Source organism: Thamnophis elegans, chromosome 2 (assembly GCF_009769535.1).
Source record: "Thamnophis elegans isolate rThaEle1 chromosome 2, rThaEle1.pri, whole genome shotgun sequence".
Taxonomy (NCBI): domain Eukaryota; kingdom Metazoa; phylum Chordata; class Lepidosauria; order Squamata; family Colubridae; genus Thamnophis; species Thamnophis elegans.
This window is the reverse complement of record NC_045542.1, coordinates 5,017,793-5,044,216: the sequence shown is the minus strand read 5'-3', so window position 1 is coordinate 5,044,216 and position 26,424 is coordinate 5,017,793. Positions and strand designations below refer to the sequence as shown.

General features: G+C 42.3%; 1 protein-coding gene across 1 annotated transcript in view; it reads left to right on the top strand.

Annotated features, from left to right (window-relative positions):
* Nucleotides 1–26,424, top strand: part of PDE4A (phosphodiesterase 4A) — a 113,943-nt gene that overhangs the window by 38,552 nt on the left and 48,967 nt on the right. The window contains exons 3-6 of the mRNA XM_032238972.1: nt 284–320; nt 1,257–1,330; nt 3,621–3,670; nt 6,366–6,478. Of these exons, the coding sequence (XP_032094863.1) occupies nt 284–320; nt 1,257–1,330; nt 3,621–3,670; nt 6,366–6,478 (274 nt within the window). The remainder of the gene's footprint in view (nt 1–283; nt 321–1,256; nt 1,331–3,620; nt 3,671–6,365; nt 6,479–26,424) is intronic.

The window sequence follows — 26,424 nt, the reverse complement described above, 5'->3', positions numbered from 1 at the left end:
AAAAGTGTGTGGCTCAGAATTATGGGACACTGTGGGTTTAGTTATTATTTCTTTATTTCTTCCCATCTCTATCCTATGTTTTTCCCTATAGAAATTGATGGCGGTGGGCTTGTACTTTCCCCTCCCCGCTTCCCATTTTGTCTTTGAAACAATCGTGTGGTGAAATAATTGTCCGGTTAAGTGAGGACCTGGGCTTCCTCTGCCTTCATTTAACACTTTGAACTTCAGGTGCTGTTCCTTCTCTCCAAAGTAATACAGATCTATCATTTTTTCTCCTTTACAGGCACACCGAAGACCTGATAGTGACACCATTTGCCCAGGTGCGGCTTTTCTTAATTTCAGAATCGTTCATAAAGCTTACTACGTTACTGTCAGTGGTGGGATTCAAATAATTTAACAACCGGTTCTCTGCCCTAATGATCAGCTGGGTAGGCGTGGCTTGGTGGTCATGTGACTGGGTGGGCATGGCCAACTCAACGTCACTCAGGTCGATGGGCGCTTCGTCTTAGCTGTGACAATGCAATAAGGGTTAACCGGAGAGGCAGTTTCTGTAAGCAGGGCAATAAAGATTAGGCTAGAAACAACACCAGAATGTTTCCTTCCTGCCTTCAGGATTAGCCCTGTAAAGCGTGGGGAAAAAACAAAATAAGATTTCTTCCAACAACCGGTTCTCCAAACTGCTTAGAAAGTTGACAACCGGTTCTCCCCAACAGGTGCGAACTGGCTGAATCCCAACACTGGTTACAGTACATTTTTTGTTTCCCATTGGACTGTGACTGAATAAGCCACTTTTATTAGAGGCTAACCAAATTCCTTAAAACACACCTCTCAGTAGCAGTATATGTGTAGATGAAAAGAATTGCAGAATAAAAGGTTGATAGCATTCTTTGTGTTTCTTCCGGGCACCAATCAGCATGACCACATTTTCTTTTTTCCTTGTTTCTATTGATGAAAAATGTACTGAGCCTCTGATCATTTAGAGAAATCTAGAGCTTTTCTCTGTTGGAAGGATGGAAAAGGAAGTCGATTCTTTTTGTGTCCTGTTAGAAACAACACTTAACACAGAACCACATATATTTTTCCACTTGGGCCCGGAAAGAATCTTCTTGGTTCAAGTCTCCCTCTTCCCTTTACAGCCCCTAATTCTTTAAGTGGAGGAAGACTCCTTTACTTTGTTACTTTTAAATTGTTAATTGTGATTATTCTATTGCAAACTTTAGTTCTTAACATTCTTGTTCCATACGGACTTTCTGCAGGTCTTGGCAAGCTTGAGGAGCGTACGTAATAATTTCTCCATCCTGGCAAATGTTCCTACGCCGACATCCAATAAGTAAGTGTCCGTGAAAAGCTGGGGAGATAAGCTATTGATGACTTCTTGGTCTTTTATGAAGCCAAGTTATAGATGACAGGTATTCAAGTCTTTTGGATAAGCAGCTTTTAGAGGACCTAGTAGACAGTCACGTGGAAAATTTCAGATTCTTCCAGAATTTGCTGCATTATACTCCCGTTTTCGTTAGTCCACGTAGTTGATAAAGAGCTGCTAGAATGGGAGATTGTATGCGTCTTTCATTGCAGTAGCTAAATAAATTCCTCAGGTACAAGGATTGTGTTCCTCTGGATACCAGTTCCTGGAGGGCAAAAAGCCAGTGAGAGTTTGTCTCACTGTCAGTTGCTTGTCAGTTTTCCCCTAAACACCTCCAATCTAGGACTGGAAAAAGATTGTTGGACTATCTAGATCCTTGGATAACTGCCAACAAGGCTTCTTTGTTTAATATTCATTTGTCACCTTATTGGAAAAGGACAGAAGTGGCTTCCCACCATATAGCAATAGCAATAGCAGTTAGACTTATATACCGCTTCATAGGGCTTTCAGCCCTCTCTAAGCGGTTTACAGAGTCAGCATATCGCCCCCCCCCAACAATCCGGGTCCTCATTTTACCCACCTCGGAAGGATGGAAGGCTGAGTCAACCTTGAGCCGGTGAGATTTGAACCGCCGAACTGCAGCTAACAGTCAGCTGAAGTAGCCTGCAGTGCTGCACTCTAACCACCTCGGCTCTATATAGTTATAAAGTGACTTCCTGACATTGCTGGACATATTTACTTCAACAGACAAGTATTCAAAAAAATTTATTTCACATGTATTCTTTTAAACACAGGCAACATATGGACTCCAGAAAGCTTTGGAGTCTTTGTTATGCCCACACAGAATGGATGGTGTTGAAAGATAGTTGGAGCTGCACTCCTAACAACATCTGCTAGTGGAGCAGAAGTTTCCGGCCACTTAATTATTCATGAAAAATAATAATAGTTTATTAGACCTTTTTTTGTGAAATCAGCCTAATTGTAACCTTTGCTAGCTAGACCACAGATGCCAACCTATTTATGAAATAGTGAGGGGGGGAGAATCCTGTAATGCTGAGTATGATGGCATTCATTTGTCCCTTTCTTTTCAATTCACTCCCATTTGTCAAACTCCTGTCAATCAATGCCAGAGACAGAATTCAGAACTTTAGAACACACTACAAGAATGGAATGCAGCTCCATTTGAACATTCACAACACTGTGATATTAGAAGGGGCCACTCCAAGGAGAAACTCCAGGTCTCTAGACATTGTCGGCCCGTAACACACATCAATGTCAACCAGTATGGCCATTATTGGGGGGTTTTATGAGTTAGAATTCAACACTATCTAACAGGCTCCATTTCTTCTTGACCCAACATCCTGTGTCAAATGTGTAGCTGTAGCTTGAAACTTCCTATATTTAAAACTTGAATGCAATTGCTGCTTCTTAAGAGGTAAGAGAAACAAGGGAAGAACCTTAATTTCTCAAAAGGCTCATAGAGAAGAGGTTGCCCAAGTTCCATGTTTAAAGGGTTCCACCACAAATCCGCGGTAGACTAAAGCGCGCTCGACGAAAGCGCGCTTGACGAAAGCGCGTACGTGACGTCATCACAGCGCGACGAAAACGGCACGCTGTGAGCGGTAAATTTAAAATTAACGCGAAAACCTTACCCTAACCCCCCCCCAAACCTAACCCTAAACCTAACCCTAACCCTAAGCCTAACCCTTAACCTAACCCTTAACCTAACGCTAAACCTAACGCTAACCCTTAACCTAACCCTAAACCTAACCCTAAAACTTAACGTAACCCTAAACCTAACCCTAAAACTTAACCTAACCCTTAACCTAACCCTAAACCTAACCCTTACCTTTATGTGAATCGGCTTGCTTTAATTTAATTTTAATTTTAATTTTATTTATTTTTAATTTTATTTGTCGCGCTGCTGATGACGTCACGTACGCGCTTTGATCGGGTGCGCTTTAGTGGACCGCGGTTTTGACGGGTCACGGTTTAAAGACCCCTATCTTTCCACCTTATATCAATAATTTCTAGAACGCAAACTTGGTGCTGTGGTATGTAATATACTCCGCAGAGTAGCCCCATAGTGAGATGGGTGGCTAATAAATTTAACAAATACAAACAAATAATAGATACCTCCAAGCATATTAAAGTGTAATCTTGTTGAAGAGGGTGAGCAGAAGAAGATGCTTAACTCCTTTTATATTTTGTGCAGTAAAGAAGATGCTGAACTCTTCCCTATTTTTTGCCCCCCTAGGAGATCTCCCTTGGGCGGCCAGCCAGCTGTTTGCAAAGCCACACTCTCAGGTAATGCCATGTTAAGAAACCTTCAGTTGACTCCCCAGCTGCTGGAATTGTGGCAAGATTATGTATATCTGCTTATACCTATGTGCAAGCAGATGGATTGTTAATAGATGCAAATACGTTGTGATCCGAGCCTCTGGCTGTGTTTGAAAGGGGCTACTTCGAATGGATGCAGAAACGGATATGCTGATAATACTGTGCTGTGCTCGAATATGCCAATTTATTGATTGTGGCAACTAACAGGCTGCCGAGATTCATTTTGTTTTTAATTTGTATGTAAATGGAAGCTTTCATCAGGGTTATTGAATAGGGCCATAGAGAATACTTGTAGCTGACAATTAAAACTGTAGGGAGCTTCTGTATGGATGTTCAGCGGTCTAGAAATATAACCGGGCAGAAGCAGGAAGGGTTTCGGTTCCCACTTGGTTTCTCTTTCTTCCCCCCTCCACTTCCTCTTAGAGAAAACGATCTTTCCCAGGGCAATCCACTCTACCTACAGTAGGTGAGTCATGTGAATTGGAAAGGGATAGTTGTAGAGGCAAATAAAGGCAAGTTGTCAAACTATGTCACACCTCTCGGTTATTGTGTTCTGCCTTTGGTACAACAAAATTAAGTTCCGCTTCTCATATTTGCTGGGATCCGCTTCTTGCTGCCAATGAAACAGGTGGTATATGTAAATTTCAGCATATTTCTCCCGTAAGCACGTTTCACCTGCTATGAGGAAGTAGCAGAATGTAAGAAACCTATTCCCCAGGATCAAGAAGAAGAAGAAAGTTTTGTTTGTGGACTAGCCTGGAGAGAAAATGTCCTTCTGGGTTCAGTTCCAAGTGGGGAAAAAGACACTGGAATCATGGAGAGCTGCTTGGAAAGATGGTTTAATGGTGGAGAGGACCGTGACCCGTCAAAACCGCGGTCCACTAAAGCGCGCCCGATCAAAGCGCATATGTGACGTCATCAGCAGCGCGACAAATAAAATTAAAAATAAATTAAATTAAAATAAAATTAAAGCAAGCCGATTCACATAAAGGTAAGGGTTAGGGTTAGGGTTAGGTTAAGGGTTAGGGTTAGGGTTAGGGTTACGTTAAGCGTTAGGGTTAGGTTTAGGGTTAGGTTAAGGGTTAGCGTTAGGTTAAGGGTTAGGGTTAGGTTAAGGGTTAGGGTTAGGGTTAGGTTAAGGGTTAGGCTTAGGGTTAGGTTTAGGGTTAGGTTTGGGGGGGTTAGGTTTAGATTTACGCGTTAATTTTAAGTTTACCGCTCACAGCGTGCCGTTTTCGTCGCGCTGTGATGACGTCACGTACGCGCTTTCGTCGAGAGCGCTTTAGTCTACCGCGGATTTGTGGTGGAACCGGACAGGACCACATGGCTTGAACTCCTGAACAGAAAAGGGGGATCACATGGTTTCAGATGTTGGATGAAGAAGTAAAAGAGAGTGGGATGCTGAAAGTGCCTGGCTTAATGCCCTCTCTGGCCTTTGATCTTGATCTTGTATTCTGATTGGTTGTGAGACTCCCATGGGGCCATGCAGGGACAACTCTCTAGGCTGCGTTTTTGAGCTGCCTGATTGAATCACAGCTTTGTTAGACTCCCTGTTGAGGAGTGCTGTTTGTCATGAATGGTGTATGGTCTCCGGCTTGGGTGAGAATTGGATTAGATGACCTACAAGGTTCCTTCCAACTCTGTTAATCTGTTATCTGTTAATTCTAGTAACGATACTATGGGGAAATATGAGCCTTGTAGGATTAGTTTTACTACTAGAGAAGTGGCTGTCTTAAGTTAGCTGATACTCATGCCACGACTCTAGTTTATGGCTGGGAAGAGGTGCTTGTAGAATCCTATATCGGAAGTGCCAAAATAGCAATAGCAGTTAGACTTATATACCACTTCATAGTGCTTTTACAGCCCTCTCTAAGCAGTTTACAGAGTCAGCATATCGCCCCCAACAACAATCCGGGTCCTCATTTTACCCACCTCGGAAGGATGGAAGGCTGAGTCAACGCAGAGCCGGTGAGATTTGAACAGCCGAACTGCAGAACTGCAGTCAGCTGAAGTAGCCTGCAGTGCTGCATTTAACCACTGCGCCACCTCGGCTCTTATAACCTGCAACTTGATTAAACCTGCAACTTGATTAAACAGAGCATGCTGTGCCATTTGCTGCTCTGTCTCAAGTAGCAAATTGTTTTGGGCCAATCCTAAAGTCCTGAGTGCAGAAGTTCAATCCCAATTCCGGACACATTGTTGTTAAACGAGACGTGACCACCTGTGACTGATTGCAGTATTTGTCTCCTGACATGTATGTCACTTTTCACTCACCTTTCCCTGTGTGTTTTTTGCAACCTAAAGAAAGTTGCAAAAATAGAAAACGTATTGGGCCGTGGTGAGTTACCTTAGATAATTGGTTGGGTTGCTGGATGATTTTGAAACCATCGTCTTCCTTCTTTCCTTCCTTCCTTCCTTCCTTCCTTCCTTCCTTCCTTCTTTCCTTCTTTCCTTCTTTCCTTCTTTCCTTCCATTCTAAAGATGATCTCCTGGGCATGATTGTCTCATTCAGCTTGCACCATCTCAATGAATCTGATCGGATCATGCTTTTAACAAGGAGATTGAGTAGAAAATTATAGTGGGGAGACATTCAGTTCTTTTGGAAATGCTTGAAAGATCACTTGAACCTAAACTTCGATTCCTTTTCCCACTTCTTCTGTAGAAGAGACATACCAACAACTAGCCAGAGAGACCTTGGAGGAGTTAGACTGGTGTCTTGACCAGTTAGAGGCCATTCAGACGTATCGCTCTGTCAGTGAGATGGCATCTAACAAGGTAAGGAAGAGTGTTTAGTAAATGCAGCTGATGCACCATGGTATCCAGGATGATGTCAATATTTTGTCTGTTATTAGTTGCACCCCAAACATCTGCCAACTTTGAAATGTATACAGCCCATATTTGTCTTCTCTATAATAGTTTTATTCTATATATGACAGCACATTTTATATAGTATGCATCGTATTTGTGTCGCAAAGCCAAAATATTGCAACATGGAATGCCTGCTGACCCATATCGTCCTCTGAAATATTTCAGCCCCTTTGACTTGTTGTTATACTCTGTTCTCCAGCAATCAGTCAGCATCCATGGAAGCCAAGTTCATGTAGTCACATCTTAGGGGATCCCTTTTTTCAGGTTTCCACTCCAAACATTTGCGTACACCCTCAAAATCACCTTAAACTTGTTGATGTTGTGTTTGGATGATTTGTTTTAGCTAGGTACATGGTCACAGCCTGAGCATCAGGAAGACAGGAAAATGCAAAAGATATTTGTCTGGAAGGGTAATAGTGCTTTCGGCCCCTCACTGTTGTTTCCAAAAACATTTGTAGGCTCTGGTTGTCTTGAAAACAGGAATTACAGAAGTGTAGTGATTTGTTCTTTATCGTTTGAAAATGGAATTTATGGATTAAAAAAAATCATACTCTTAAGTGGAGTTAATAGCCATTGTTGGTTCATCTTCTGGAAATTACCACTATTTTTAAAGAAAATCTTTCTAGGTGTCTCTCTGAGGACTTGTAAGATAGTTTAAAGTGGATGAACAGTGGCCACAGAATTGTAATTTTTTTAATGATATTGCACGCTAATTCATTTTTATTTTAATGAAAGTGAATTAAATAAAGGTATCCTTTGTTCTGTCAGCATTCTCTTTTGGGTCATTAGTAAATTCCAAGTAAAGTCCATGGACTTTACCTGGAGAAGATTTGTAGTCCTAATGCACAATTCTGATGTGAAGTATATCACTTACTCGGAAGCAACTTGTTTTTCTTCTAGGGAAAAAAAAAGAATTGGAAGACCATGTTTATTTTGGATTTTCATGTTGAAGTTAAATAAGTTTCCCCAGAATGTGTTTGCTGGTTCCACCACAAAACCGCGCTCGACTAAACCACGTCCGACTAAACCGCGTAGCTGATGTCATCAACAGGGCGACAACAGCGCGGAGACAGAAGCACGCTGTAAACCCTAAACCTAAAATTAACCCCTAAACCTAACCCCCCTAAACCTAATCCTAAACCTAACCCTAAACCTAACCCTAAACCTAACCCTAAACCTAACCCTAAACCTAACCCTAAACCTAACCCTTAACCTAAACCTAACCCTAAACCTAACCCTAATCCTAACCCTTAACCTAACCCTAACCCTAACCCTTAACCTAACCCTAAAGCTAACCCTAAACCTAACCCTAAACCTAACCCTTACCTTAAGTTGAATCGGCTTGCTTTCAAAGCGCTATTTAAAGCGCCCTTCTTTCTCCGCGCTGGCTGTTGTCGCCCTGTTGATGATGTCAGTGACACGGTTTAATCGGGCGCGGCTTAGTCGAGCGCGGTTTTGACGGGTCATGGTGTTTGCTGCCTTTAAGTTTTTAAACTTGTTACTACCCTAATTTAAACAGATCTACGTGAATTCTTACTGTATTGGCATACCAACCAAGCAATAGGGATGTAAATCTCAGACAGACCTAACTAACTAGTAACTAACTAGTAGGATATTAGCTTTTCTCTACAAATGATAAATTAATATAACTTGGCACTAAATTTCCAACTCTGCCCTTCAGGGTAGAATAGGTCAGTAACAGACACCACAAAAAATAGTAGAACACTATTACATCAAACTATAATAATATATTCTTAAAAATCTGACAAAAGTTTGTCTTTTCCTTCTTATACTAAACAGAATCAACACAGACCATTTTTATGTTTCTTCCTCATCTGCTTCTGTCTTTCCCAGCTAAACTGATATTTTTGTAATTGGTTGCCACATAGCTTCTTTGAGGTTGTCTATGTATCTTTTGCATCTGCCAATTAAATGTTTTCTTTGCTGGGGCATTATTTTAAAAAATATCTGCTTCCTCCTTTTCCAACTGGGATCCTTCCCAATATATTGAGATTGAAACTCCAGAAGTCCTGTTATTGGTTTTTTGAAATCTAGGGATTTGCAATTACCAATACACCTGAAGGATCTTATTTTAGGAGTATTTAGGTTAGCGTTAGGGTTAGGGTGCGATTTTGTCGGCGCGCATTTGTCGGTGCGCATTTGTCAAAAATCAATTAACAATTTTGACGGCGCTCATTTGTCCGTCGCGGTTTTGTCGTCGCGCATATGTCTATCGTGCATTTGTCGGTGAACTCAGGTTGCCATGTTGCAATCATGGAACTGATGTCAGGATACACTAAGGCAGTGTTTCTCAACCTTGGCAACTTAAAGATGTCCGGACTTCAACTCCTAGAATTCCCCAGCCAGCGAATGCTGGCTGGGGAATTCTGGGAGTTGAAGTCCGGACATCTTCAAGTTGCCAAGGTTGAGAAACACTGCACTAAGGCAATTGATGGCAGATGGTTCCTTTTCTTCAGCATTATTTAAATGTAAAAGCTACTTCCTGTTAGCATTACCATGGTTCTTTGATGGGCTAGAGGGGTCATTGTGGTACGTATGTGAATGAGCCAGTGAGTATTTATATGTAGAATGCTGAAACGCATCTACTGCACACCAGATGTAACCATCATTAGTCATTGGCTTCATTGGGTGCAAAATTCTTTAGAGCCTTGTTTTATTGAGTAACACCAGTTGTTTCCAAAGAAAGGGAAGTGTGTAATACTCATTGCATGCTGCCGCAGTTTCTTCTTGGTTAAAAAGAAAGTTAGTCCTGGATACTTCTGAGAAACAAATTCCAAATCAGTAGCTGGTCAGGCCAGCTGGTATTCTTGGCATAGATATATAGGAAGAAGAATATAACTGAATGCTGAGAGCACAGTGCTTAGGTAAAATATAATATGTGTGTATTTATTAGGCTGCAACCCTCACTTTTGGGACTTCCTCACATTTTTAATCTGGACAGAGACTCTTAGCTCCTTCCTATGTCTTCCTCACTCCACCTTGAGATTATTAGAGCTATGTTTTACTATGGAAACAATACCGCTAATGGTTGATCTGGTGGCTCTTGGTTAAAATCCAGAGGCATCCACGCCTGGCAATAAACCCATGCATTTTGCTCAGATCCAGGCCATCCCCACTTTGGTTGCAGAATTGGGGAGGGAGAGACATGCTCCGGTCTGCTCATCACCTTGCTTCCATTCCCAATCCTGACAATAATAGAATGGAATAGAATAGAATAGAATTTTATTATTTGTATGCCGCCCACTCAGGGCGGCGAACAATTCAAGGGGGGAAAAGGGGAACATAAAAAACAAAATACAAATAAGAAATGCCTGTCTGAGAGGCAGCGGCCCAGAATATTAAATCTGTCCCTTTATGCCTGGTGTCCATCCATTTCCTCCTGGGGCAAGAAGATATGGGGCCTCAGACACTGTCTATGGGGTGTTTTGGGGAGAAGGCTGGTCCACAACAGTTCTGACCTCTGATTTAAATTGTTGAAAGTTGGCCTAACAGGAAGAAGCTAAGATCAATGTAGAGATGTTATTAACCCTTGTTCTTATTTCTTTTGTCTCAAGATATTTTAGACTGTGTTTGTTAAAAATCTATAGCGTGTACGGGCTCTGGGAAGTCGGGGGGGGAGGGAGGGGGGGTGTTTGGGGGGAGAGGAGGGGGGACATATACTATATGTTAGATTTCAACGTAATGCGATTTCACATGTATACTGTTTCTCTTTAATTTCTCTGTAAAAATAGGACAAGCTGAATACATTGACATATAGTAGAAATACACCAAGGGGAGGAGGATGGGATAGAAGGAAGAGGGCTAGAGAGGGTGGGAGGGAGGGTGAGAAGGAAGGGAGGGAGTGGACCGGGAGAGAGGAGTGGAAGAGGGGGAGGGGAAGTAGGGTAGAGGGGAATGATGGAGGGAAGATAGAAAGTTGGAGGGGGGCGGAAGAAAGAGGTGTATGGAGAGCAGAAGAGGTATATTGGGTTTCTATTTGAGTTTGAGTTTGAGTTTTATTTTATTTATATTTCTGGGGGTATTGTTGACAAGAGGAACTGCTATGATTATTGTTTAATGTTGCATGGCCCCAGTTATGCACAGTATATATGTGACTGTATGAAAATGAAAAATAAAAACATTAATTTTCTAAAAAAAAACCAAAAACAGTTCTGACCTCTGGAGGTCCTGAGTTTTAAAATCCGTCTAATTTAGATCTCCCCCTGCCTCTTCTCGCTTTCCCCCTTGTGATGCCATTCATTTCTTTGCCTCCTCCTCCTCCTCCTCTGGCCAGCTCTTGGCTTTCTGTGCGCCTCTAATCTCCTCCTCTCTCCTGCCCCTCCTCTTCCCTCCCTCATTTCCACTCCCTTTCTTCTCCCTCTATCCCTCTCTCCCTCATCGCCACCTGACATCATATCCCATCCACCCATTGCTGCAGTGAGAGAAACGTGCATTCACACACACACACACACACACACACACACACACACACACAGAGAGGCGCGCTCGCGCACGCACACACACTCACACACACACAACCACACACACGCGCACACACACACACCAAGCCAGGGAACAAAGCTGCAGCTGAGGCCATACTAGGAGTTACCCGTCTCCGTGGTGACTGCTGCCCTCAAATGCACATCAAAGAGATGATGGGGACGTGCCTTTTAGCAATGCAGCATCTGCCTTGCTAGCTGGATTGCATATACCATGTGGTGCCCAGGTATGGCTGGGAATCTCCCTCCTGCTCCACCTGGGTGAAACCGTTCTTCCACGCGGTGACTGCTCCCCGCTGCCGTCTTCGCTTCTCCCTTCTCCCTTTCTGAACTGCCGCTGGATTCGCTGGATTGTTTCTTCTTCCGAAGATGTGACCGGAGGAGACGGAGAAGGAGGCACATCGTCCAGACAGTCGAGGAGGATTTTTGCTCGCTGAGAATCAGAGCAGCTTTGCACTGTGGGTATCCGCCTCCTTATCGGCAACATAGCCAGAGACGAGAGGCTTTCAGGTGTGTGGGCCTATCTGGCATTATCGTCTTCAGCCACGGCCCCCTGGCGGGGAGGACCACAGGAGGCGCAGCAGAGATGTGAGAGTTCCCGTACAAGGCAGGCTGGCCAGCAAGAGCCATGCAAGGCCCAAGCCTGCGTGTAGAAAGAACAGCTTTGAGGAATTAACCCCCTGCCTTTCTTGCCAACCCCAAGGAAAGGGGACACCACTAACCAGCCACTCGTCGAGAGAGGAGGAATACCACCTTGGTGGGCAACCCCAGAGAGCCCTTGCTGCTCCCTGGCCAGGAACAGAAGATGCCCTTAGTGGATTTTTTCTGTGAGACCTGTGCGAAACCATGGCTGGTCGGCTGGTGGGACCAGGTAATCTGGATAGATCTGGGGTTTTGTCTGCTTTGTTTCTGTGGGTGGATACTGCCGGGAAGGGGAGTATGCAGGAGCTTTTGGATAGCCGGCGTCTGATCTGATTTCGCTGGCTCGGGGAGATAGATTAAGGGGAACCAAGAGGGAGCCTCACATCAGCTGCATACTTAATGTTACTAAGAGGACACGGGGCATGTCTGGTGCTTCAAGCATCTCTCTGTAAGCATGCATCCTGACAAGATCACAATCAGATCAGGGTCCTGCTTTCAACAGTGTGTGGAGTGCTGTGTCAGTCCGGGAGACAAGAAAAGACCTGTGCCCTTCCTGGCAGCCTACAATGTCACACTGGAATTGCTGCCGTGTGCCCCTGTCCTGTGGCTAAACAGCCCCCCAGGCCGCCCTCTGTCCCCAGTATTCCCTGATTTTCAAGCCACAGAGATGGGCCCTCATACAGGGTACTCTCTGTCGAATACCGTTTGAGTCCTGCTCGAACTAGCATAGGCTAGCTCCGAAACATGGGTGCTGCTTTCCCTGAGCTCGTGGGATCAGCCCAATAGTACCATGTTTGGGATCTGCTGTTGTCTTTGTGGACATCCTTGGCTTGAGGCCGCCAATCAGTGACTTTGGGGATAGTTTTGCTTGTGATGATTGACGCAGCTTTCGCAGACTTTACTTAGCCTGAAATAGTGAAGATTTCTATGGTTGGCTGTCAGATCGGTCAGCAAGAATACAGCAGTTTGCCCTCTATTTCCTGGGCTCGATTCATTTGCTCCATGTATGAATTTAAAAAAAAAGAGAATGGGATCTCTTTAGAATGGATGCTACAGTTTGTATTGGTTTTGGGGGGGGGGGGAGTGTATGCTTACCTGAATAAGCTAGAGAGCTTTAGGCATGAAACGCTACTGTGATCTTGTAGAGGTCAGTCTGAGTGTGGTGTTTTTGTCTAGGATGATGGGTGCATGGCTGCCAGTGCCTGCACGTGTGTGTGTCTGTGTGTGCTTCAGCAGGCTGTGTGATGGTAAGGGTTATCAGTGGAATGGCACATAATTCATGTGCTATGTTGTCTGTGTAAAGAGTTGAGTTAGAACAGTGTGTCTGCAGGAGAGGGCAGTATGCCAGAAATTTGTGGGTGTGTGATATTGGGCGTGGTGGGGTAGAAATGTTTGTTGAGCTCCATTTCTTTATATGTAGGTGTGTTTTCGGGGGATATTGTTTTTCTATGTTAATAGCAGGAAAACACTCTTTGCAATAAATCCCTGAACTGACCATTGGAGACCGGAAGTTGAGATCTGCCTAATCCACAGAGTTGGATACACTGGGTTTTATCTTTCTTTTTTTCTTTTACATTTTTTTTATTGAACATTTTTTGGGGGAAAAAAGGCTTTTACAAATATTTACCTCCCCTCCCCCAAACCCCCCAACCCCCCTCCCAACCTCCCCCCCCCCACTTCTCAGAACAAATACAGGATATAAATCTTTAACAAAGATGTTCTAAAATAAACTTTAAAAAAAAGTTATCATCCTCTTTCATTTGAGCTTTAACTCCTCTTTTGTTAGGCTAACTCTAAACAGATTATATCATTCCTTGCCTCTTCAGTCATAAACTATCTGGAATTTCTTAGTCTCGTATTTATTTGGAATATAGTCATCTTCTCCACTCCAGTTTATATTTCTCATCTGAGTGGTCCTTGAGATATGCTGATATTTTAGCCATCTCTGCTAAGTTTGTGACTTTTAATGTCCATTCTTGAATCGTAGGCAAATCTTCCTTCTTCCAGTATTGCGCCACCAACAGTCTTGCTGCCATTCTTAAGTACAAAATCAAGTTAGTCTCTATAACAGTACAATCAGTAGTTATACCTAACAAGAATAACTGAAGGGTAAACTTTATCCTTTTTTTAAAGAACATTTAGCATAATCCACCATATTTTTATCCAAAATCCTTTAACCTTTTTGCAAGTCCACCATATATGGTAATATGTAGCATCGACACAATCACATCTCCAGCATTTAGGTTGTAAATTCGGATACATACAGGCCAGTTTTTTTAGGATCTAAATGCCATCTATAAAACGATACACTGGGTTTTAAGAGCAGTCCTTTACTCTAGGTTTTGAGCTGGGCTTACGTATTCCTGTTTTCCTACTTTTCCTCCATTCTGCCAATCTGTCTCAAAATGGAAGAAGTTGAAGAAAGACACAGCATGAGAAAGCTTTGGTGAAACCGTCTAGTGTTATCAGCGCTGAGCAACTGAGCATCAAAATTTTTATTCCTTAGGCACCTTGTCAATGACTGCTACCCCCAAACCTGTTTCTCCCAGAGTTCCAATCCTTAGGGATTCAAGGCCTCCCCTTTCCCCCCCCCCAAAACATCCCATAATAACCCTAATTTTCTCAGAATAAGTGCCAGGTCCTAAACCAAAATACTGTGAATAAATATATTGTCTTTTCATTCTGTGATTTGTACCCTGATGGAAATACATCATTTCCCCTTTATTTCTTAGGTCTTAAAAATTATTTTTAAGTACCATGTATTTATACAGCAGTAAGATCTTGAACAAATCTGATCACAGTGGCGTTTTCCCGGGCTTTCAAGCAGACGTGTTCTGGAGGTGGTAGCAGCTACAGTAGAGCTGAAAATCTTAGAAGTTTTCTGGTGTTCTGGTATTTCTGTTCTCCCCATTCAAATTCCAATGGAGAGATAAAAAGGGCTTTCCTTTTCACTGCAAAACATTAATGAAAGAGACACATGCATGATTCAGAACAGGATCTGTGAATCCAGTGACTCATGGGGAGGTGCAGCCTGTGAGAGAAGCATACACTTTAGTCATTAGCCCATTTCCCTTCCTTTTTACCCAGCATCACTCAGCATCTTTGCAAGGCTTCGTCCCTTCGCTGTTGAACTTATAATCAGCCTTTGCCTTCCAAAGTCCTTCACATGTGCTGGAATTGCAACGTACATAATTGTTAGCCTGCAATTATTGTTAAAATTATAATCTTTGCAGGGCATTATTTCTCTGAATAGCTATCAAGATATTGATTGTTATAGATCAGTGTTTCTCACCTTGGCGACTTTTAAGTCCCGTAGACTTCAACTCCCAGAATTCCCCCAGCCAGCAGAGCTGGCATTCTGGGAGTTGAAGTCCACGGGACTTAAAGTCGCCAAGGTTGAGAAACACTGGCTTAGGGACTGAAGTTGCAATGGCATTGACTTGGCTTCATCCTAGGAAGGGAGACCAACAGGAGATCCAGCGTGGAGAACTGGGGGGGGGGGGGGAACCCATGTGAAACAAGGCAAATCTGGCCAGGTTTTCAGGGAAGACCTTTCAGTGCCCCCCGCCACCCCCCAGATGTCATCTGGAGCCAAGTCACTTTATGGCTTTATGGGCTCAATCGAGGGCAGGATCCGCATCTGTTTCCTGGCTCAGCAAATGCCACTATTTGAAATGTTTTTGGTTTTTTTTGCCAAACTGGCAACTTTAAGATATTTGGACTTCAGCTTCCAGGATTCCGGCTGGGGAATTCTGGGAACTGAAGTCCACACCTTCTGCCTAGAGCAGTGTTTCTCAACCTTGGCGACTTTAAGTCCCGTGGACTTCAACTCCCAGAATATTCTGGGAGTTGAAGTCCACGGGACTTAAAGTCACCAAGGTTGAGAAACACTGATCTATAACAATGAGAGCAGTGTTTTTCAACCTTGGCGACTTTAAGTCCCGTGGACTTCAACTCCCAGAATACCTGTGCTGGCTGGGGTATTCTGGGAGTTGAAGTCCACGGGACTTAAAGTCGCCCAAGGTTGAGAAACACTGTTATAGATCATCAAGAAGTCCCTATACACTATTCTTTTCCAGCCTAGTATTTCAAGCTGCAGAGAATTTTCAGTAGGTAGGACTTGACAGAAAAATCTTTCCTTGGATTCTGCCTGCAAGCCCATTTGTGGCACTCATGCCAATTACATGCTGTTCACAGTCCAACAGCTGAAACAAATCTCTTTCTTGCCATATGGAAGTATCGTGGTTGTGATGTTCAGCTAAATTAAAATTAAGGCACCAAATTCTTACTAAAGTTGTTTTAAACTTAGAGTTAAATGATACATCTTTATAGATTTTCTAACTACCGAGAGAGCGTGGCCAAATGCAACTTTTTATCTTTTTATTTTTAATTGAAAAATTTAAAAAGCTTTTAAAATATTTACCTCCCCACCCGAGCCCATCTCCTCCCCCACAACCTCCCCCCCCCCACAACTTCCCAGAGCAAATACAGGGAAAAAATTTTAACAATCATATTCTAAAATAAACTAAAAGAAACTTGGCTTCATCTTTCATTTGTGCTTTAACTCCTCTTTTGTTAAGCTAACTATAAACAAATTATATCATGCCAAATGCAACTTTTGAATGTGTTGAAGAACCTGGGAACAGTGTAGGAGAAAACCCTCCCTTGTGTAGCACAGTCTTTGATAACAGGGATACCTTCAAAAGAGTCTCCTGCAGATATTAAAAATTGTGGATTATAATGAGAAGGTGATATTTGGACTTAGCAATAGCAGTTAGACTTATATACCGCTTCATAGGGCTTTCAGCCCTCTCTAAGCGGTTTACAGAGTCAGCATATCGCCCCCAACAATCTGGGTCCTCATTTTACCCACCTCGGAAGGATGGAAGGCTGAGTCAACCTTGAGCCGGTGAGATTTGAACAGCCGAACTGCAGAACTGCAGTCAGCTGAAGTAGCCTGCAGTGCTGCACTCTAACCACTGCGCCACCTTGGCTCTTAAACTTAAAGACTTAAAGATCAATTCCAACATCTTAAATTGCATCCAGTATGTAATTGACAACAGTGTAGATCTATCAGCATACAATCCCTGTCCTCTATTTCCAAGGAATAATTTAATTGCCATAGTTTGCACTAGCTTCAGTTTCTGGACAATATATTAGTCAAGTGTTGAGATTGTAACTGAGATGCAAAAAGACATAAATATAGAGGGCATCTATCACTCCCACTTCCTGTGAATCCAATGAGAAATGAGGATCTACTGTTTCAGGAAAAATTCAAGCTCTGATTCAACCTTAGTCCCCAAGGTTAGTTTTTAGTTTACTAGCTGCACTTTGACTGAATTTTAGCATGTTCTCCCTTAGCCAGCCTTCAACTTTTGAAATTCAGAGTTGTGACATAATGAAGAATTTAACCAGTGGAATGTTTTTGCCACTATGTAACATCTTACTATATTAAATATGATAGGTGATATTGTTAGGTCTCTCTTTCAGTATCATTTTTGCTTTCTTTTCTCAAATGACAGTAACCTTCCCAACCATGGGAAGGTTAGTAGGTGTTTAGAATGGGAGAAATTGATTCTAGTTCACTCTGTGCATTTCAAGACTGTTCAGGGATTCAACCTATCCAGTGGTGGGTTTCAAAATTGTTCGAACCCTACTCTGTGGGTGTGGCCTCCTTTGTGGGAGTGGCTTGCCACCCATGCGACCGGATATGAAGATGTCGACGACACTTGTCGGAACCACCTTAAATTACCTCTCACACAGCCCTGGCATGCATAAGAATATGATGTAAACTTGTTTTTTAAAAGGCATCTTTGGTTTGCGTTAAAACAACTTCAACACACGCAATGTTCTGATTGCACCACAAACGCAGTAGTCATCCTTACCTTTCACAGAGGCACTGAGTTTTATAAATAGGAGCATGATAGTGTAGAATAATCATATCCAAGGACCAGTGGTGGATTTCAAAAATTTTTGGAACCTCTTCTGTAGGTGTGGCCTGCTTTCCGGGTCCACTGGTGGAACCTCTTCTAACCGGTTCAGTAGATTTGACGAACCGGTTCTACCGAATAGGTGCAAACTGGTAGGAACCCACCTCTGGACCTATCCCTTCTCAGCTAGGATAAATATCTTAGTAATAAGGGCTTCAACAATCCATACAGTTAAATAATAATTCAAGCTCAATGGTAATTTGAAAGTCATATTTTGTTTCTTATAATCCAGCTCTTTCTTGTCTACTAAATCTTTTCTTTTTCTTTGTCTTCTTATTTTTCGGTAACGAAATGAAATCCCTTGATAACAATTGATACTATTTGAGTGACTTCTCTGCAGGAAAAGGCTAGCACTCTGTCCCATGTTATCGTTTACAGTAAAATCTTCTCACTTTCTTTTGTCTACCCACATGGGAGATGATCATCTGGAAAACTGCATGACCTGTTTATACCTATGAAAATCAGAATTATGCAGGCAGGGAGTAAGACATTCCATGGAACTTAAAATGGACTTTGAAAAAAAAACAGGATAAGTGGGTATTGCTGCTTTGGAGAAGATTTCTGAGGATACTACAGATAGCCAAGAAATTAAAATGTGGATTATAGAACAATCGATCAATCCATTCTCCCTTGAGGCAAAACGACTTGGTTCAAATTATCACATTGGAGGATACAGTATACACTGGATATGGCTTATAGCAATAGCAGTTAGACTTATATACCGCTTCATAGGGCTTTCAGCCCTCTCTAAACGGTTTACAGAGTCAGCATATCGCCCCCCACAATCTGGGTCCTCATTTTACCCACCTCGGAAGGATGGAAGGCTGAGTCAACCTTTGAGCCGGTGAGATTTGAACAGCCAAACTGCAGAACTGCAGTCAGCTGAAGTAGCCTGCAGTACTGCACTCTACCCACTGTGCCACCTCGTCTCTCGGAGGCACTGGAGACAAATTTCTTGTGGGTCAGATCACACTTAGCCAATAAAGAATATTGTATTGTATTATAGTATGCCAAGCCCAGCTCCTTGAGAAGTCCATAATACTGGAAATAAGGGAAAAAGAAGGATGTCCAGAAGCATAGTTAATAGATTTGATTATAGCAGAAGTGGGTGGCTGCTAAGAGTTGACACTGAATTGATGACACATTGTCAGACCTTCAAAGCAGGCTAGGTCAAGAAACATGCAGTAGAAATTCCAGGAATGCTACTTCATTACAATAAGATATAGTAAATCCATGCCAAGGTAAATCATTAAGTGTCCTTTGCATGCTTCTTTTTATCTCTGAACTGTATAATTTCTTGTCCACAGCCTTCCTTGATGGCTTCCTCATACCTTCCCCAAAGTGAGCTCTCTATATTTTTTTTATTCACATAATCAGTCAAATCTCCTTCTGTCTCCAAAGGTTTGTGGGGTGGGAAAAGATATAGAGTGAGGTGCTTTTATTCTCTAGCTAAATAGAAAGTGACCATTTGGGACCATTTGACTGTATCCTCCAAATTCTTTCCCCATGGTTCAAAGCAGTGGTGGGTTTCAAAAATTTTTGGAACCTACTCTGTGGGTGCGGCCTCCTTTGTGGGAGTGGCTGCTGGCCATGTGACCTGGTGGGAGTGGCTTGCAAGCAATGTGTTTTTTTTTCTTTCTTTCTTTCTTTCTTTCTCTATCTCTCTCTCTCTTCTCTTTCCTTACTTTTGTCTCTTTGTTACTTTTTTCTTTTTTATTTCATTTCTCTCTCACTCTTTTTCTTTCTTTTCTTTCTTCTTTCTTCCTTTCTTCCTTCCTTCCTCTCTCTTTCTCTCTCTCTCTCTCTTTCTCTTTCCTTACTTTTGTCTCTTTGTTCCTTTTTTCTTTTCATTTCTCTCTCACTCTTTTTCTTTCTTTCTTTCTTCTTCTTTCTTTCTTTATTTCTTTCTTTCTTTCTTTCTTTCTTTTTCCTTCCTTCCTTCCTTTCTTCTCTTTCCTCTCTCTCTCTCTCTCTCTCTTCAGTCTGTCTGTCTCTGGTGTGGGGGGGGGGCAGTGATGGGTTTCACAAAAATTCTGGAACCTCTTCTGTGGTTCTGTGGCCTGCTTTCCGGGTCCACTGGTGGAACCTCTTCTAACCGGTCCGGTTAGATTTGACGAACCGGTTCTACCGAATAGGTTGCGAACTGGTAGGAACCCCACTCTGGTTCGAAGAGAATACTCAGTGACAAATAACTGCTGCATTCAAATTCCTTTTAATCAGACCGGCCTTTCCAGGTCTGGTTCCCTTCCTCTATAATATCTCTGGGTCATGATGTACGGTAGTTGATAGCTCTTAAGAGTCTCCCTTTTCCTTGTGCAAAGGGCTCTTCTCGTAAATTGGGTTTTCCAGGGAAAAGGTTGGCACAATCTGCTTGTGCAGCATCCAGCAAAGATTTGTGTCTAGATTACACTGCCCTTCACTTTCTACTTAGCCATATGCCCATATCCACAAATCAGGAGGTCTGCTCGTGTTTCGTTTACGAAATTCATATTTTGGAGGGAGGTAAAGGTACTGTCTTTTCCAAAACCAAAAAGGTTACACTTCGATTTTGAACAGAAATCCCTGATGAATTTTGGCCCTTCATAACTAGGCTACTCCTGATTCTGGATCCTTGACTTTGTCAATAGCAATAGCAGCAATAGCAATAGCAGTAGACTTACATACCGCTTCATAGGGCTTTCAGCCCTCTCTAAGCGGTTTACAGAGTCAGCATATCGCCCCCAACAACAATCCGGGTCCTCATTTTACCCACCTCGGAAGGATGGAAGGCTGAGTCAACCCTGAGCCGGTGAGATTTGAACCGCTGAACTGCTGATCTAGCAGTAGCTGCAGTGCTGCATTTAACCACTGCGCCACCTTGGCTCTCTTGTCAATTATTCTAGTAAAGGAGATCTTATCTCCATGCACTTGAATACACATAATGGCTGTCTCTTATTCCATTCTCTTTTGACTCAGCTGATACTGGCTGTTTTTTTAGGCTCAGCTTTTCAAACTAGCAGCTCTCCAGTTTAGCGGACTGTGGAGCTGAGGTGGCGCAGTGGTTAGGGTTGCAGCACTGCAGGCCACTTCAGCTAACTGCTATCTGCAGTTCGGCGGTTCAAATCTCACCGGCTCAAGGTTGACTCAGCCTTCATCCTTCCGAGGTGGGTGAAATGAGGACCCGGATTGTTGTTGGGGCGATACGCTGACTCTGTAAACCGCTTAGAGAGGGCTGAAAGCCCTATGAAGCGGTATATAAGTCAACTGCTATGCTAATCCCAACCAGCATAAGTATTTCATGTAGAGTGCAACGTATCTGAAGGGCATGAACTGGAGACAGCTGTGATAGAGGTTTGCGGGCTGAGCACCTGGCTTCCACAGATGCACGGAGGCTGGTAGGTCTTTGTCTTGTATTCACATCAGTGCCTCTGTGGGAAATCATAACTCCTTAAAAAAACTCTTCTGCAGGACTACTGTGTTAAGCATTTGTGGGAACTGAAAAGAATTAATAGCAATAGCAATAGCAGTTAGCCTTATATACCGCTTCATAGGGCTTTCAGCTCTCTCTAAGCGGTTTACAGAGTCAGCATATCGCCCCCAACAACAATCCGGGTTTTCATTCCACCTCCTAAAATAGGATGCTGAGCACTAAGGAAAGACAATACTTGAAAATCACATCCTTGGCATATAGATGGCTAGGAGAGTCAAATAATACCTGAGCCCCAGATTGGAACAAATCCTAAGATACAGAGACTTAATTGATAGACAGGGAAATTTAAAAACAATTGAAGACTTGGCAGACCAGACATGAAAGTTGACTGGCTAACTTACCTCCAAATCAGAACTAAATACAATAAAGATACTAAATTATATGGCATCGAAACAGAACCGCACGAATTGGATAAAATTATTCAAAGCCCAGATAGAAAGATGATAGGGAGATATATAAATTCCTCCTGAAGTATAAATGGAAGAGGAAATTGTGAAAGAACAAATGATAAAATGGGCGCAGAACTTTGGCTGTAATGTTGAATTAGACGAATGGGAAAAATTTTGGGAATAAATTTAGAAATGACACTATCAGTTCCATACAAGGAAAACCAGTACAAAAGTTTTACAGATGGCACCTGGCACCATCAAGGTTAGCTAAATTTCAACAAATACCTCCCCAAAATGCTGGAAATGCGAATCAATACACGGAACATGTTATCATTTATGGTGGACCTGTGAGGAGGCAAAAATTATTTGGAAAGGATCAAAAATTGGCTGGAAGCAATAACAGGGGTTTAAAATAGAATGGAAACCTGAAGGTTTTTTTATAGGAATTTTGTGAGTGAAATCCAAAAAAGAAATCCAGTATTTAATACTACATATAATTACGGCGGCAAGGATTGCCTTTGCCCAGAAATGGAAAAACAAATTTAATCCCAAGCGAAAATGAAATAATAAGAAAGGTTAGGGACTGTGCCGAAATGGATAAACTAACTAAAGAAATCCAGGGAAAAGAAGAATCAGAATTCTACCAGATATGGGATAAATGGTATAGGTGGATGGAGGAAAGAAACAAAAATCAATGAAGGAATATAACAACACTCAAAAATAATAGCTATGAGTAAAAGAAGAGGGTTAAGAATGGTGAAATCCAAATGAAATACAATAGAAGGGGAAATAATACAAGGTGAGCGGTATCGATTGATGATGCTAATATAAAAAACAGGAAGTTCCTGTTCGCACTGTATTGTATAAATGTGGTGTACGTCTAACTTTTGTGTGTGTATTTTACATGTTTGTTAATAAAAATCTTTTTTAAAAAAACAAATAATACCTGAGCATATACAGGTAATCCTCGACTTGCAACAGTTCATTTAGTGACGTTTGAAATTACAACTGCCCTGGAAAAAGTGACTTGATAATTTTTCACACTTAACAACCATGGCAGCATCCCCCTTGGTCACGTGATCAAAATTCAGATGCTTGTCAACTGACTCATATTTATGACAGCAGGCAACATCCCGGGGTCATGCCATTCCCCCTTTTTGACCTTCTGACAAGCAAAGTCAGTGGGGAATCCGGATTCACTTAACAACCATGTATTAACAACCACAGTGATTCACTTAGCAACCGTGGCCGGAGAGGTCATAAAATGGAGCAAAATTCACTTAACAATCGTATCGCTTAGCAACATAAGTTTTGGACTCAATTGTGGCTGTAAGTCAAGGGCGACCTGTATATAGTTTCAGCACTTCTGATCCTGAAAAATATTCAGATTGCCCTGATTCAGACTGGATATCTGAGAGACTGCCTCCTGCCACATACCTCCCAGCGACCCGATAAGATCTCACAGGTTGGGCCTCCTCCAAGTGCCGTCGACCGGGACAGTGCCGGCTGGCGACTCCCAGGGGGAGGGCCTTCTCTGTAGCTGCTCCAGCCTGTGGAACGATCTACCCGCAGAGATCCGGACCCTTCCCACTCTCTCGGCCTTCCGAAAAGCCACTAAACCTGGCTATTCCGGTAGGCCTGGGCTGTTGAACAAGATCCAGCCCCACTTAAACGGAATGTATGGTGTGTTGTTTTTTAAATTGTATCTCTCTTATTTTAATCTTTATTTTTAATTTTTATTTTTTTATCTTCAGTTTCAGTTTTAGTTTTGGTTTATTTGTATGCCGCCCTTCTCCAGGAGGGACTCAGGGCGGCGAACAACTCAAAGGGGAAAGGGAACATAAACAACAGTACACATAATTAAAATACACGAAAATCACACAGCCATACCAGTCGAGAGGGGAGGTGAACTCATCAACCCCAGGCCTGTCGGCACAGCCAGGTTTTGATGGCTTTCCAGAAGGCTGGAGAGAGGTGAGGGTCCGAATCTCCGCGGGGAGTTCATTCCATTCTTGTTTCTGTAAGCCGCCCAGAGTCCTACGGGATGGGCGCATACAAATTTATTAAATTGCTAAATTGCTAAATTGGTCTCTACTCTTGGGGGGCTGGTCTTGAATTAACACAGCAAATGCATTTCTCTCTAGAAGACTTTCTGCAATGATGTTTATAATCCCCTTGAGAACAATACCCTCCTGGCTATCCCTGCCTGCTGATTGGGACTAGAACCATATTGCAGAAGCTGACTAGACACAAAAGCATTTGGGGAGCAGGCTGGAGAGTCACAAGCTACTCGTGTTTTTACAAGTGTTTTTTAAACTTGTGCAGGTTGGTGTAGACAAAGTGTAAGTGGCAGTTCCACAAGAGCCGAGGGTGGCGCAGTGGTTAGGGGTGTAGTACTGCAGGCCACTTCAGCTGACTGCTATCTGCAGTTCGGCAGTTCAAATCTCACCGGCTCAAAGGTTGACTCAGCCTTCCATCCTTCCGAGGTGGGTAAAATGAGGGACCCAGACTCGTGGGGGCGATATGCTGACTCTGGTAAAACCGCTTAGAGAGGGCTGAAAGCCCTATGAAGCGGTATATAAGTCTAACTGCTATTACTATTGCTATTGCTATTGCAGTCGGCTGTTCAAATCTCACCGGCTCAAGGTTGACTCAGCCTTCCATCCTTCCGAGGTGGGTAAAATGAGGACCCGGATTGTTGTTGGGGGCAATATGCTGACTCTGTAAACCGCTTAGAGAGGCTGAAAGCCCTATGAAGCGGGTATATAAATCTAACTGCTATTGCTATTGCTAATTTGAGAATTCCTCTGATACACATTGAAGTGCAATTATTAAAACTAAATGGCGTATTTCTTTCTTTCTAAGCCTTCACCCCAGTAGAATCATCCGTCATAAATTTCATTTGCCTTAGGGTGATAATACTGCAAAGAACCCGCAAGAGTCACAAAATATGGTTATGTATCCATTAAATAAATAAATAGCATTTCTATCCAAAGAAAAAGGTTACAGTATAATCTCTTACAGTTATCCATTGTACCTGCTAGAAGGTAGGCCTGCCTGCCTTCCTTCCTTCCTTCCTTCCTTCCTTCCTTCCTTCCTTCCCTCCTTCCCTCCCTCCTTCCTTCCTTCCTTCCTTCCTTCCTTCCTTCCTTCCTTCTCTCCTTCTTTCCTTTTGTTAGTCCATCCATCAGTGTTAACTCTCATGGCTTCCTTGGACTAATCCCTACAGGTGGTTTTTGTTTGTAACATTTCAGAATGGGTTGTCATTGTCTCCTTCCTGGGAAGAAAGAGAAGGGATTGACCCAAAGTCACCCAGCTAGTTTTGTGTCCTAAGGCTGGACTAGAACTCCCAGTCTTCCTGCTTTCTAGTTGAGCACCTTAAGCGCAACACAAACTGGTTCTCTTTCTATACAGTCATTTTATAAAGCGGTAAAGATATATATTTTATTGATCATATATTCTTTCAAGGAAGCATTTCTGTTTCAGGGTTCTTTCATTTTCCATACTTCCTATTATAGTGATGTAGTGATTATTTCTCATTCATTCTCTAGCATCATAATATTTTGTCCAATATGTGCTCCCTGAAGGTCAGAGACACTTGTTGCATCATTGCTAATAAGAAAACTGCCATAATGAAAATATTGGGTATTTTAAACAGTTCTTCACGAGCAAAGAAAGAATCTACTCTCAAAGTAAACCTATTTTTTTTAAAGTGTTTATTTTCCATAGATAGTCACATGGCACAGTGTCTGGTCATTATTTTGAAACTTAATTGGAACTTCCATAAGGTGAATAGAAAAGGGATTTCTAGGAGCTGAGGTGGCGCAGTGGTTAAATGCAGCACTGCAGGCTACTTCAGCTGACTGCAGTTCTGCAGTTCGGCTGTTCAAATCTCACCGGCTCAAAGGTTGACTCAGCCTTCCATCCTTCTGAGGTGGGTAAAATGAGGACCCGGATTGTTGTTGGGGGCAATATGCTGACTCTGTAAACCTCTTAGAGAGGGCTGAAAGCCCTATGAAGCGGTATAAAAGTCTAACTGCTATTGCTATTGCTGTTTCTTGGAGATTTATAAATCAAACTTATTAAAAAAAAACCATCTCTCTCACAGAAGGACTCATTGTTGAAATCAGCTTGTTTAGGTATTCTTTTATTAGGTATTCTTTTATTCCAGTCCTGTGTGAGTGGAATCCTTAAAAAGACAGCAAAATGTTTATAATATTAGCAGTAAAACATCAAGTTGAAAATATTCATCAGTTGAAGATTCATTTCTCTAATAAAACTTTTCCCAATTTATGGTTAGGCGTGCCCAATTATGAGCCCCATAATTCACAACCAATATTGCTTTTTTTTTTTTTACTGACATTTGAGAAACAATTACCTGCAGTTTTGCAATTCCCTTTTTAATCTTTACTCAATGTTTCTAGGTTCTTTGTTCCTATAGCCCTTTATTTTCATTTTTTTCAGTGTGGTGATGGTGGAGATGCGGAATAAAGAGTAGGGGTAGGATTTGTAGCCTTTGAATCCTTTCCAGTTGGTCAATATCTGTATTTGTTGAGCTATGTACATTGGCTTTCAGATAAAACCTACCCATTTTGAAAATAGCAGTTTTAATGCATCCCAAATCCTTAAAATAATATTTTTATTAATGGGATTTTAAAATGGCATTGACAATCTCTTTTGGTAGAGGCAGATCATAACACTTATCTCCAGCTATATCACTTCAGCCTAAAGTTGCAAGAATATTCAATTCTCAAACAAAAGAAACATTCTTCCTGTGTGTGAGAAAACGTGGAGGATTCTTATAGCAATCTTTACTATTTTGCCACTTTCTCTGATTAATAAATAATTTGCTGTCACTGCTTCA